The sequence below is a fragment of the Streptopelia decaocto genome (assembly GCF_964273445.1).
Source record: "Streptopelia decaocto genome assembly, chromosome: 17".
NCBI lineage: Eukaryota > Metazoa > Chordata > Aves > Columbiformes > Columbidae > Streptopelia > Streptopelia decaocto.
Window position 1 is genome coordinate 8,065,218 of NC_138672.1, and position 14,845 is coordinate 8,080,062.

Here is a 14,845-nt window from a genome sequence, read left to right on the forward strand (position 1 = left end):
TCTGAGCTTTAGTAACTGAGCTTATGAGAGAGCAAATCCTGAACATGCTGTTGAAGCAGACAGCCCTAAATTCTGTAAGAAAAGTTGAGGAATCAAATAGAAAGGGAATTATCCAGAGCTAAATTTCTCTTCTGGATACATGCCTCCCACCTCCTCTTATGAGATCTCCCTCCTGGGTCTAATGCTGAGAGAGGGTTTGACTTTTTTTATTCAGTTCTTTGTCATTTTGTTTTGTAATTACTTAAGATTTTTATAGCTCTACTGGAAAGACAACAAAATTGCAGAAATTTTGCTCTAACCTGAAATGAATACTGGGAAGGTCATTGCTCTTTGTATTAGGTGAACCTTAAATGTTATTAAGACTTTAAATTGTCTTTTATTAAATGTTATTGTTCAGATAAATCATATGTGGGGATGCTGGACAATGTATCTGTCTCCCCAGCTGTCTTATTTATTTGCTTATCTTTTTAAGACTCCCAATTTGTCTGTCTCTCCCTGCTCTGTGTCTGCATATTCTCCATCTTCTAATGACCTATAGCTGCTTCTTGATATTATTTGAAGACCCATTAGAGTTCTTGTTGTCCAGTTGCTGTTACAAACCAGATACTTTAAATGGGGCAGCGCTCCTTCCCATCTCCCAAACAGCAGAAGAGCCGTAAGCATCTTACTATAGATTTCTTTTTATTAAAGTTGTATATCTCCCTTTTACAAAAACCTGGCTCACGGCTCAGGAAGCCCAGCTGAGGGCTGCATCTCCTGGGGGACCCCTGTTTCTACAAGTCTTGTTGCTCCATTTCCCACCCTGGCTCCCAGCTAATTTGTCTTTCAATTCGTTGCAGGTGCCGCCTGCTAATGAACTGACCATGAAAGAGAGAGGGGACCTCAGGCAGCAGCGTGGTCTGCAGCTGAAAGCTTGGGGAATTTGATGCTCGGTTGCCAAAAGGCAGAGTCAGACAGAAATCCTGGCCAAGACGCAGAGGGAGAAGCAGCAAGGCCAGCGCCGCTCCTGTCACCCCGCTGCCCGTCCCGCTGGGGCCGCTGCGGATGCTGCCACCCAACGCGTTCACGTGGACGCCACCATCCCTTGGGACAAAGGAATTCTAGCTCCAAAGAGTCCCTCTTGTCACAGTTGTACTGATGAGCAGATGCTGTATTTATTTTATGTATTAACACTCAAAAGCCCAATAATTATTTAAGGCAGACCACAGTTCAAGGCACTTTGCACAGCGATGCAGTTGCGGCAGACAAGGAGGTTGAGGAAAACCTGATCCAGCACCATCTCACGGCCTCTCCAATTTACTCCTATCAAATTTCATCAGCAACTCAGAACTTGATCTTTCTATTGATTGACTGGAGTCACCTCTAGATATTTTCATGCTGATTTGGAAGCCCTTTTGTACAATAAAAGGAGGGGAAAAATGAGGTTAAGGAAGACTTTTGACCACTGATCAAGCAACTCTGGCCAAAACTTTCCACACCAAGTGATTTGCAAAGTTGGCTTCTGTGCAGAGAGAAACTTTCCACATCCAAATACTGCGTGCAGAGCGGGATCATCCCTGTTATTGACTGGATCATTTTTAGATGAGGAGCTTCCATGCTGATCCCGAGAGCAACCCCTAGCCCAGTCGCTGCCTTCCTCGGGACTCTCGGCTCTGCCCTCGCCCAGGGACCCCGCGCTTGGCCGCAGCTGCCATGCTCCACCTGGCCGCTCTCCTCTTGCACTGTCTCCCCTTGGCCATGGGACAATATGACATTTGCAAGTCCTGGGTGACCACGGACGATGGCCCGTCCTGGGAGTTTTATGCCTGTCAACCCAAGGCCATGCGGATGAAGGATTATGTGACCGTCCGGGTGGATCCGGCAGGAATCACTTGTGGGGACCCACCGGAGAGGTTCTGCACCCATGTAAGTGTTTCCCTCCTTGTTTGATGTGTTAGAACAGACTCTACTTGTGGGTGACCAGAGACAGTGTCTTGCTGAGATGCCATGACAAGGACATTTCAGTTCAGGGTGGCAACGGTGGCTGCTGCCTTGAGCTCTCAGTCTCTTGGGCTTTAAAATGGGGAGAAGTTTTCCTGCCCATCCCGGTGCTGTGCCGGCGAGAGGTCAACCCTAAAGCGGGGATGGTGCTGGAATGTTGGGGGGAGGATGAGGACGAGCCGGGGGGGCTGAGCAAGTCCTGGTCTGGGTTTTGGAAAAGCTCTGCCCCCAACGAACGCACAACCTGAGCTGCTCTGAGCGTGTCCCTCTGCTTGCTACAGCACGTGGGGTTTGTTTGCTGATCCCATCCCAAAAGGCTGCGGAGGCACTGGGGTTTAATCAGAGGTGGGCACATTGTTTTGGCACGAGTGAGAGCGAGGGGACAGGGTGGTGGGGACAGTGTGGCCCTGCACACCGGTGGCTGGTCTGACAGCCACAAATTTCACCATAGCCCCTGAAAACACGGTTCTCCCTCTCTGCTAGGCTCTACATGGAGAGACTCTGTGGACAGACACTTGCCCTTGTAGTTAAAATCTTTAAGTTATTTTCTCTTAAATATTAATCATCGCATTTCATTCCGCGCACCACAAAGCTCAGCAGGAGCATTTGATTTATAATTCACAAGGCTTTACATTGTTAAAAAGAGTTCAGGAGTCAAAGCAAAGAGCAGAACAGCATGGCTGGAACTTCTCCTCCCAAATGTCCTCCAGGAGGGGTCCAAGCGCACATTCAAGGCACAGGGACCAAGCCAGCCCATCCTGACAGGGTTTGCACTGGGGTGAGCACTGCACAAAGTGCCTTCTAAAAAGGTATATTATTCTTCTGTTACCTACAATGAGAAGGGGAGTTCTCCCTCAAAATCAGTGGAGGGAGTCCTATTTTCTAGTGCCAGCGTTACCCAAACTGGTAAAGCCCATGCCTCAGTTTGCCACCTAGAAAATACACTAAGCCCAACCAGCTCAGGGCATCTCCTGAAAATCCAAGAGAAAAACGCTGCTTTGATACCGAGAGATGCCAAACATCTGTGACTGTCAGAACATGCCGCCAGTATTTACCTGGTTCCCTCCAGTCTGGGGGGTCTCATTAGTACCAGGGAAGACATTTTCACTAATTCCAGATAAATAGCAGCTTTTCCTCTTAAAAGATCATTTGAAAAGAAAGATTAAGTCAAAGATTGCAAATAAAACAGTTAACTATTGATGGGTCAGTCTGGATTTCCATTTATCTGCCTGGCTGCAGACGGATTAAAAGGTGAACACCACCAGATTGCTTTCTGCTACATTCACTGCAGCTATTTGCAAACACTTTCTGGCTAAGGATGCTCCAGACTTCAGCTCCACTGACCTCCAAAGAAGCACAAGACACAAACTGCAATCAGCTCTCTGCATCTCTTGATTCAGTCAATACTGAGCTAAAAGTCTTTCTATTCTGGGCACCAGCAGTATTTCCTCGTAGCGTACGCCTGCCATGTGCTGTAACACTTGCAAACACCGTGTACAGCCGTGAATGGGAGTTACACAAATGCCAAACACGGATTTGCCTTCCTGTCCCTGCCTCACCCCGGGGTACACGCCTGGCCCAGCTCTCATCTCCCAAACCAGAAACTGGCATTCACAGCAACGTCCCCAAGAAATCCCCTGATGAGGAACCAAGGAGTTATATATTGCAAGGGGTTTGGGGTTTTTTTAGATTTTTGGGATGGGTTTATGAAGTCCCACTGTATTCCTGGCCCTTTTCCCCCATCTTACACCATCACTGTCATCTCCAAAGGATTAAAAGATTTTAGAAAGGAAGCAGATGAAGAGCAGCCCTGCTGAGGTGAGCAAGGAGCCCCCCAGCACTTAATGCACAGGGCAGGAGGTGGCTGCAGCATAAACCCAGGCTCTAGTCCAGCCTAAGGACTTGAGCGGCGTGTGCCAAGAGGCCATCAAGGGAAATTTTCACGGCCTCTGTCACAGAGAATGACACGTGGCCACTTACTGCTGAGCATCCCCTTATGGTCAGGAGAAAGCGGAATCAGCAAGAAGTGGCCTTTCCATCGCCGGTCCTGGGGGTGACTTGACACCTATTGATGCGCGGAGGATGCGAGCGGAGTTTTTGCTGCCCTGCGCAAAGGAAGCGCTGGACAAAAATCGATGGCGCTGCCCACTGATCGTTACAACCTCCGAGCCCTGGTTCCTGCTGCCCACGCAAACCCTGCGCAGCTGCTCGGATGCCTTTTGGTGTCCTGTTATCCTCTCCCTTCAGGTTTTAATTACTTTTGTGTAACAGGTGGGTTCTCATAGGAGCATGGCTTTCCAGCTGGGAAGTTCTCACGTTGACTACATTGCTTTCTTAGGTATCTTTCAAATCAGCGAGGTACTGTCTGCACGGTTAAACTAAGAATTAAGCACAGCCTGGCGGGACACCCGCGCTGCTCAGACAACTCAAATCAAAATTAAAGACACACAAACATCCCTCTGTGCTTAAGGCAGCCAGACATGAGAGAGCTGGACAATGTTCCCACGTGGGACATCCCTGTGGGCAGGGGGAGGAGGAGAGTCCTGGTCAAAGTCAGGACCTGGTAAGATGTCGAGTGTTTCCTATGGGGCTGTACCGGTACCGGGAGGAATTGCACAGCCCGTGGGATCGCTGCTGCAGCTCTAACAACTTCGAGCAGCGCTCACGGAGAGTTCTGCACAAAGGAGGCGTCTGGGGGATTGCAGGAATTATTTGGAGGCTTGTCTTTTCTGTTTTACAGCAATTCTAGTCACATCTGGCTGCCCCCTTTTCATTGGGAAGCGTTTTGCTGCTTATTGAAGTCAGGGGTTTTGCTTTTTCCACAGTTTCTGAACCTTCTCCTATTCATGTCAGTGGCTTTCTGGCAGGGTCACCTGAAGAATGAATTGTACTTTCCCTTCTGGCAGGGCAGGGGGAGTGGCGGGAGCAGGAAGACAGATGGATAAGCAAATAAAAGCCTGAATGAATCTGAAAGCGTGACTGAAGGCTAATAGGGAACAGATCTTTTAGCCAAGGATGTCGAGGGAAGGGCGCGACTTCAAAGATCACATCCAGGGCACGGCACGGAGCAGCTAATGTAGATGTCAAATGATGAGGGTTTGCAGGGCCGAGCTGCAGAGGGGACGTGCAATGTTATTCCCCATCCCACCCTCCCCGGGAGGAGCAGGAGGACGGCACCTCCGGCAGGGTGATCCCAGGGACCGAAATACTCTGAGATGCTGAAGCACGTCTTTGATACCGAGCAGGGACCTTTGAGAATTTCAGTTTCAAGCGTCAGCATTTTTTCACACATGATTAAAAAACCAGTACATTTTGCGGGCAATTTACAGACGGGGCAGGGAGCGAGCAAACACCAAAGCCATGGTCCCTGCTCCGAACACATTTGCAGCTCAAGGGGTTTCCGAGCCATCCTAGCAAAAGCAAGGTGGGATATAAGAGATGTCCGGAGCAGACTGCCTGTTAGCCACCAGCTGTCACATAAAGGCTTTGTGGCTCTGTGACACCCCGGTGACAGCTCCCCACACCCAGCCAGTGACACAGGGAGCCCAGCTCATCCTGGGATGGGAGCGATTCTCTTTTCCGCCCCCCCAGAGGTGTCAAGACAGTATTTCTTGTTCAGACAACACCCTTTGATGCAGGGCCGAGCTCTTAGCCCATATTGATGGGTCAGGGGTATTTTTATTTGGCGTCAGCATTGTTTCATCAGCTAATAGAGCCTGTTGATTTTGGCACGGGTACATGAAAGGAAAAGGCTTTATTTATTCATTACACATTCAGCCAAATTTGATGTTTAGTTTAATTCTTAGCTAAACTTTTCTGAATGACATGTGGTTATAAGGCTTGTGCTAAAGAACTATTTCTCTTATTGGACTTGATGCTAAAATTGGAAAAAGCAAACTTTTTTTGCACAGAAACCCTTTTCCCTCCATTATTAGCTCATCTCATACAACTCTACCCAACCATATGTTCTCGCTTTTCCTTGAGTAATTCGGCACTATCCACTGTTAATTGCAAACCCATCCTCAGCCTCAGCAGAGGGCTGGGAGACAGAGCTCCCCTTTGTCCTTCCTTATGGGACCTGTACAGCGTTGGGGACAGTTATTTTGCCTTTATGCCAAAATTCAGCAGCACAAGAAGTCCACTCTCCACCATCAAATTGCCCTTGACATCCCGGTCAGGGTTGTGGGGATGGAAAGCTGCATCTTTCTTTTCACATCTGCAACATGCTGACAGCCCCTTTCCCCTTGAGCCCTCCAGTACCTTAATTTAACACCTGGAAAACATTCCTCTTTCCTTTGAGGAGAGCCTGGAAAAGGCAACTGCTGCCATTTCCATCCAGATGAAGGTTTCCTAACCCATCACCGCATTGCTTTTGAGCATGGGAGAAAGGGCTGGAGCCTTTTGGTTTTGTTCCCACCCTAAATCACTTCTCAGCATCAGGGCTGCTGCAGAGAACACTATTTGAAGTCAAGATCAGCAGCTCCTTGCCCTTGGGGCCAGACCCTTGGATTGCATGTTATTAGCTGCTCAGCAAATTACACACTACTCCTCTCCTACCACACAGGCTACTCCACAGTGCGGTGGGATCTTGGTGTTATAAAAGCAGAGGCTTTACAGAAAATGAAAGAATACAATTCAGCTTTAAATTAGAGAGTGCTGAGCAAACGGGATTTATCTCACAGTCCGTAGCAATTTCCTTAAATGCCCAGTTCAGGATTCAGCTTGTTGTGAAGTGGGATGCTGCTCCCCTAACAAGGATCGTTGCCACTTGCTGATGGAAAAGACACAGCGATAAAAATCAAGCTGTCAAGTAGATTTAATTGGTACACTGAGCAGAAAGTTTACCCCTACACCTTGAAAGACATGGGGAAGAATAAGCTGCTTTTAAGAAAAGCTTTGCTGTTCAAAGGGAACAGCGTCCAGATGGAAAAAGCTGGAGAGAAGTGACTGAAGACTGAAGGGGAGTGTGGCCGGAGCTGGGAGAGCGGCTCTCAGAGCAGCATTAATACTCACTCATACACCAGTTCTGTGTGTGACTTTTCCATAAGCAACTGTTGAAGCTGAAGGGATTCAGGGAAGGCCTTCCTATTTATTTTATCCTTTAAAATAATATTCTATAGCATAGATATGATCTCCCATTCAACTTTAAAAGGAATTCTCCCTGCAGACCAGACCACCTGAATGGGAAGGAGTGTTCTCCTACCACACTCTGGTTCCCCTAAGTGAAAATCCAGTTTTAACCTTAGTTGAGCCTGATTACAGTTTCAGACCCCAAACACAGTCCCCTCCCCAGAGCAGCTCCAAGCACGGTACCGTGACTCATAGAATGTCCTGAGTTGAGAGGGACCCACCAGAATCACCGAGTCCAACTCCTGTCCCCGCACGGGACACCCCACAGCTCACACGGTGTGTCTGAGGACATTATCCAGTCTCTTCTTGAATGCTGTCAGCCTTGGGACCGAAGGGTTTTTGAGCCCCTGTCCCTGGCCAAGTCAGCTTCTTCAGCTCCATGTGCTGCATTTGAGGGGTTTTTTGGGGAACCCCTAAACCAGATCACAGTCCTGCCCTTGGGGACAGTCCCCACAGCAGCCACCACACATTCTGGGCTGACCACAGCACCATTCCTGCCACCAACAGGCACCTGCTGAAACATTACCCTTAAAACAGAGCCTAAAGCAGTCAGATACATTGCACGCAACAGCAAAAGCAAAGTGCTTGATGCAGCAGACACAGGAGCCCTGAGCAGAGGTGGGTAGGTGGGTGCAAGGGTACCCACCACCCAGCCATACTCCCCCCACAAAGACTTTGGGTGGGATCTGCACCCGCATTTGAGGACCACAGCAGCATCTCTGCTCCCTCCCCTTTCCCACCCGCAGCCTCCGCGTCCTGCCCTCCCCCATTCAAACTATCAGGGCCTCTCTTACAGAATAAAATATTAATAGCAGCGTAGCAAGCCTCTCTGCAAAGGCTGACTGTATTGAGCTTACGAGGCGCACAGGCTTTTAGAGAGCAGGACACTTTTCCTACTTCCTAAGCATTTTCTTAGTCCTGAATCAATAATGCACTCAGAGCCCAGCGCACAGGTCACTGCTGTTGTGCTCCTGCTGGTAGGGGCTGCGGACATGGATTCAGCCCCATAGCAAGATGCAAGGGCTTAATAATCTGTCAGAGAATGGATGGGGCAGGATCTAAGCAGTTTAATTTGTAGACAAGCTTCAGGGAAGTGCCCTGGGAAGAGGAAGCTTGCAGCTCTTGGGTACAGAAAGTCCGGGTTTGGAGACGAGCTAAAAAGCAGTTAGTGGGATCAAACACCCGAATCTCCAAACGTGTGCCCACAGCTGAGGGGTGTCTGGTTCATCAGCTTCTCATCTCGGGCTCTAGGTCACCCCGTAATCCCCAAACCTACAGAAGGAGCGGCTGCAGGGGTGCAGCCCCACGGGGAGGGGGGTGCGGAGGTGAGCCCGGGGCGCCGGGAGGGACGGGGTTAGGGCGGCTCACCGGGGGATTAGCAGCTCGCAAAGAAAGAGCTGCTCAAAAAATGATTCCACAGGAGGCCGGGCTGCGGGCAACGCGTGTGTGTGCCCAGCGCAGATGAGATTATCTGCTTAGGAGTGGAATTTTCCGGGCAGCGTTAACCCTTGTGTCGCCCACAAATCGGCTGCGCAGGCATTTCTCAGGACAAGGTGCCGAGCAGTGGATCCAGCAGCAGAAGCCGAGCTGTTGCTTGGCCAACACAGGGCTTTGGAAATGGAAGTGCCGGCCTGAGGTCACCCTGCAAATGGGGGCCCTTCTCAGAGAGGTCACCTGTGGACAGGGCTGGTTTCAATCTGGAGGTTCAAATTCGTCATGTCACCGGACTTTCTGACTGTTTCTGGCTTAGCCAGAGTGGGCGTGAAGGGATTTGTGTCTGTGCATGAGCGGTGCCGGCTGTGTTGTGAGGGCACATGAGGGACTCAGGTCAGTCCCTGTGCATGATGAGCAGTATCTCCCTGCAGATCTCCCTTTGTGCCAGGGCTGCTGCTTGGGGATGTCAGCTCCCACAGTGGTTGCACCATCTACGGTACAAAGATCAGTTCAGGTCCCTTTCATGGAAGTACTAAGCGGAGTTTCAGAGACAGAATGGGGTGAGAGCAAGGTTTCCTTGTCCCTCATGTCAAGATTGGGTGAAGCATCCACTACTTTGCCCAGCTGAAGGTGCATGGGGGAGCTTGGTCTTCAGGAAAGGTGGAGCCCCCAACATGCCCAGTAAAGCCTGGACCTGCTCCTGAATCATAGAATCGTTTTGGTCAGAAGAGACCCTCAAGGTCATCAAATCCAACCATCAACCCAACCCTGGCACTACCCCATGTCCCTGAGAACCTCATCTCTATGTCTGTTCAACCCTCCAGGGATGGTGACTCCACCACCACCACCCTGGACAGCCTGTTCCAATGCCCGACAGCGCTTTCTGGGAAGAAGTTGTTCCCCGTACCCAATCCAAACCTCCCCTGGTGCAACTTGAGGCCGTTTCATCCTATTGCATGTTACTTGGGAGAAGAGATTGACTATCCCCCTCGCTACAACCTCCTTTCAGGTCGTTGTAGAGAGCGAGAAGGTCTCCCCTCAGCCTCCTTTTCTCTGGCCTAAACAGCCCTGAAATCCCTCCCTACCTCAGTTTCCCCACCTGGAGATGGGACATTGCGCTGCTACGGCACAACCCTGTCTGGCACTGGGATGTTTCCCCACAGCTGGCGGAGAGAAGGGCACAGTGCTGAGCTCAGATGAAATATGAACGAGATGCATCTCGAATTCAGAAGCAGGCTGGAGGGGGAAGGGGAAGAGCAGCCGCGAGTCAGAGTTGAATCTCTTCTCTGGCGGAGAGACGGGCCCAAGGGAGCCCGAGAGTCGGTGAACGAGTATCTGCTTCAGGCCAAAGGCAAGAGGCGAAAAGCAAAGCAAAATGTCTCGCTGAGCGCGTCCCGGCGTGCGCTCGCCCAGGGCCGCGCCACGGCGCCGGCGGTGCCGCTTTCTGCTGACTCACGCTCTCCCGAATCCCGCACGCTGGCAAAACGTCTCCATGCCCGTACCGAGGGGTGACCTTGTGCTCGGACACCCTCCGATCCGGGAGGACGGGGACGGAAGCGGAGGAGCAATCAATCCCCCAAACCACAGCTCGGGGGGAGATGGAGGGAGTGACATTCAGCTGAGCCAGAATTAGCAGCAGATCTGTGGAGGAACCCCATTTCCACCCTATTAATAATTCATTCCAGCTCTGCCTTTACCTGCTTATAAACAGCTTGTTAGCGAGGATGGTTTTCTCCCCCTTTGCTGTCTCTGCCCTAATAAAAGCCCTTTGCAGATGGCTGCGGGGAGGGAGGCGACACGAGGAGGGCACAGGAGCGAGAAAACCACCCCACCAGCCCACCCTGAGCATCCCATCCCGCTCCCCGCAAGGCTCCCAGCCCGAGCTGCCCTTCCCCTGCGGAGGAGAAGCTGTGAAATAACCCCGCACTGAACCGCGGGGGCCTTGCCAAACCTGCCCACACGCACGGGCCGGTGGAAAACAACATCTCTAGGGAGGGCTGGCACGAAGAAGGGAGCGATGCCTGCGGGGCGGGCAGATGAGGGAGCATCCCGAGCGGCTCCTGGGCAGCCCCAGGGTAAACGGTGTCTTCTACCGTATGAGAGACCTTCTAGATTATCCGAAATATATACAGCTTGATCGAAGCAGTGTTTTAAAAGAAAAAAAAAAAAAAGAATAGGAGAGTACACATCATCTTGAAGAAAGCTATGAAGATTTCATTTTGAAAAGGCACATTTTGCATTCGGAGCACCCCCAGCATCTTGGCAGCCGATGTGGTGGTGGTGACCCCACTCCAACAGGGTTCCCCAAAAAAACACAAAGCTGTTCCTGAGATGTTTGCTGGGTTCAAGTCACAGCTGTGCTGTGGGAAAAGTCCCTTTGGGCACCAGGGGATGGGGTAATTAGTGCAGCAGGAGCGGACCCTGGGCAGGCAGCTCTGTTTGGGTGTCCCACAGCTCCCGGTGTCCCCACATGTCCCCAGAGCATCGAGCAAGGAGGGCACAGACCTTCCCCCAGGTACAGGGTTGTTTGGCTCAAGAGGGGCCTCGTAATTCTCCTCAATTATCTCTGTGCTCCCGGCCATCTCTGCTGGTGAGTTACACCACTTGCCAGCTGTTGGAAATAATCGCTGTAAATTAATTACGGTTGTTTCACCCCTCTGATCCCTCCCAGTCCGTGAATAGAGTGAAAATTAATTGTCAGAGAGTATTTCCAGTTCTTTGGGAGTCCCATCCTGGCCACTGGCAAGTTACGGTTCATGCCCTGAAGCATAAGATTTAATTACTCGCAAATGTTATTTTTGATCATAAAATCACCTTGTCTTCTCATAAACCCAGACAGAGCTGTTGACCCCCTCAGGCCAGGAGCAACTAGAGTGAAAACACCCTGTAATGACATTAGGACAAGTCTGCGTTTTCTCCCAGGTAGATGCAGTTCTGTTTGGGAAAGATCATCACATCCTGGAGCGGTTAGTGGAAGAAAAAACAAGGAAGTTTCCCAAAACATGCACCACTCAGTGTGGCCCTTGTCAAAAATTTGTGCTGCGGAAAATAGATTAAATGCGGTATCAGTGGGGAAGATAAAGGCAGTTGTCACCAGAGCTGGGTCAGAACAGCATCTTCCCTGCCTTGCAAATCATTTCCTGTGGCTGACAGGCACTGGAGCAAACCCGCAGCCCTGCTGGGATGGGGACAGCGATGGGGACAGCGATGGGGACAGCGATCCCTGCAAAGCCCCGCAGAGCCAGGAAAGCTGGAGCAGGGGTGGAGTGGCGCAAAGCCCCACAATTCAATGCTGATGTGAATTTGGCCATGTCTAAAGAAGCAGGAAAGTAAATGCGCTGGTACAATCGTTTCAGCTTTACCCTGCAACATCCTGCACAAACGGGTCCAGCTTGGTGCTGGATGGGGAAAGGGAGGGGGAGAAAATAAAATTTAGGGGGGAATAGGTTTAGGAGAGGCAGTGATGGAGCGGGTTGGTCCCCCTTCGTGCATTGGGGACGCCCGTGTCCCACAGCCATCGGTTCTCCCTGTGACTTGTTAGGGAAGGGGACTCTGCGGGACACCCACAGTGGCGCTGGTCCACGGTGGGGACATTAGCAGGGCAGGAGGATCAGGTGCATGTGAGAATTTTGCCAATGTGATTGTTCTGCAGGATCTGGAGGAAATTTGATACAAACTTCAGGACTTCGTTGCTGTGCAAGGCAACGCGGGGACTTTGTGAACCTCGTCAGCTAATCTTTAAGCACAAATCAAAGGCAGGGGTGTAGGTGTCCTAGGAGAAGCAGAAGGGCTTTGGGATGCAGTTCTGGGGGAAATAAACCTCTACAGAAGAAGGGACCCAAGAGAAACCCACCCAACAGCACAGATATTTGTGCCAAATCGAAACATTTAACTTCCCCCCCTACCTTGATAAAAATCTTCCTATAAAAAAGCCAAGGGTTTCCCCCTCCCAGCTGAAAAAAAATACAAACTCTGCATTTCTGAAACTAGTCCAAGTTGCTGAGACCTTGCCATTACTCTTATTAGGAGACTGATTGCAATTAAAAACAAGTTGATCCCAGGGTGACTTAAGTTTTAGCAGAGGCCTTGGCTTAAACAACACAAGCAGAAGCAGCTCCTGAAAGCAAAGCAACTCCAGGGGCCTTCCCTGGGCCAAGACACCATTGAACAGATCACACCAGGTTACAAGAGCTGTGATGAGCATCCTTGGCCAAGCAGTACAAACCTTCACACCATCTACTTATTTTTCCTTGCTCAAACCTTAGGGTTTTTTTCCCTTTATTATTATTATTATTATTTTTCTTCATTGTGTATCTAGTGGTTGCAATTGCTTTCCAGCTTCCCTTTGGCATGGAGATCTCCTGAAAGCTCCAGTTTTATTTCTGTGCAGCTTTCACCATTCACAACAGATGTCTAGTTTGTTTAAAATATTCAACAGCTTAATGATTAATCAAGTAATTTCACCTACAAAAATATATAATTTTATGCTATGAGGCTTAAAAATGGCATTATCTGCCAGGGGAAAAAAAAAAAAAAAAAGCAAAACAACTTCTTGTGCTCGTTAAGAGCCCTAGAAACCAGCTGGGCTTTGTAAAACTAGGGTCTTTTATTACGACTGTTTTCCCTCATTCTCTCCCTCCCCAGCAAGGTGGGAGCAGCTTCATTGCAGCATCCTGGGTTCTTGTCATCCTGCCTAGCGAGATCTTGTTTCTTAAGAAACCCTCCTTCAAGGACGATGGGTGGATGAACCATCCCTGGAGACATCCCAGGCCAGGCTGGACGGGGCTCTGAGCAACCTGAGCTGGTGAAGATGTCCCTGCTCATGGCAAGGGTGGCACTGGATGAGCTGTGAAGGTCCCTTCAACCCAAACCATTCCATCATTTGCCCCACATGGGCACAGTCTTGCTGTGCTGCTGTTTGTTAGGACAACTCGTCCTCAGTGAGGCTTTTGCAGTTTGCCCCTTTGGGCTAAGCAAGGTTGCAGTGCTCTCTGGTGCACCCTCCAGAAATGAGCAACCAGGAGAACACGCTGGAGAGCTGGAAACCTGCAACATCTAGTTGCCGTGAGGACACTCACGACTGATTTAATAGCGTGAGACTCAAAGTGAACTGGTTTATTTTAAGCTCGCTGAGACCAAGTTTGCCTGGCTAATGCATTCTGACTTTTAGAGTGAAGACGTAAATATCTTGAGACTTTGGACAGATTCTTTGGAGGACACACGGCTTGGAGGAGGAAGCCAGATTCAAAAATAATACCTGGAATTGTTTCAACAGTGCTATAACTGATCTTACCAGGACCCAGGGAGCAGCCAAAGTATGGCCATCTGTTTCCGCTCCCCCCTGCCCTCCCAGCTGACTTCAAACCACCCCACCAGCAGAAAATGCATTGAGCATCCCGTAGGGGAAGGACAATTCAATAAACCTAAAACCGAAAAGGAACACTTCATTTTAGCAGAGGAAGCCGTAGTGATGTGACTCACTCGGTGGCTTTTGAGGCTCTCCCCCACCTTTCAGCACTGTCACTTAGAGGTTATTTTTGCGTTTGCCCTGTTACAACCACACAGCTCTCGAGCCACGTGCTGCTCCAGGGTGGTTGAAGGAATTTTTGGGCTTGCTGAGCTAAGCACACTTACAGGTTGGAATGTACAGGAGCCAACGGGGATTGTGTGCCTCCATTCCCTGATCTCTGGGACCAGCATATGTGAGACGGAGCAGTTTTGGCTCCGCTTCTTCCTGCTCTTGACCCACCAGGTCCCCTGCCAGGCCGGCTCTGTCCCTCCACACGGGACACCAGGAGGGGGATCACGCTTGTCAGACTCGGTTGCTTCCCTCACTGCTCCTGGGAGATCTGTCCCACCTCCCAGCCTGGCCACCCTTTACTGCTCTGGGTAATTTTTTTGGTTGTGGTTTGGTCACAGATTCCTTCCCTTGTGTAGTTTGGCCACTGCTTAAGGAAGCCGCTAAAGAAAACCTTGACAGGAGCATCGTCCCTAACCCTGAAGGTGAAGCTGGCCACCATGGCCATGCTGGGGACAATGGAGATTCATCTTACTCCAGCTCGAGGGCTTTGTGAGCCCCGATGGCTGATACATGCAAGGAAAGGGAGCCAGGCAGCAAGGGGGCTCTGGCCAGGACAGCTCTGTGCACGCAGAGCCCGACTCGTACAGAGCAGCAAGGAGGGTTCATCACAGAGCTTTCTGCTGCCATCTCAAACCAATTCCCCACCTGAGCCCACCGAAACACTGCACTGCTGCACCCTCCTGCAGACCAGAAGTAAAGACAGACCTCCAGGATGGTCTT

At 50.4% G+C, this 14,845-nt stretch overlaps 1 protein-coding gene across 1 annotated transcript in view; it reads left to right on the top strand.

Moving 5' to 3' along the window:
• Nucleotides 1-1,692: 1,692 nt before the first annotated feature.
• Nucleotides 1,693-14,845, top strand: part of NTNG2 (netrin G2) — a gene marked incomplete at its 5' end in the record, with an annotated part of 40,403 nt that continues 27,250 nt past the window's right edge. Inside the window, one exon of the mRNA XM_082067700.1 lies at nucleotides 1,693-1,905. Within this exon, the coding sequence (XP_081923826.1) occupies nucleotides 1,693-1,905 (213 nt within the window). The remainder of the gene's footprint in view (nucleotides 1,906-14,845) is intronic.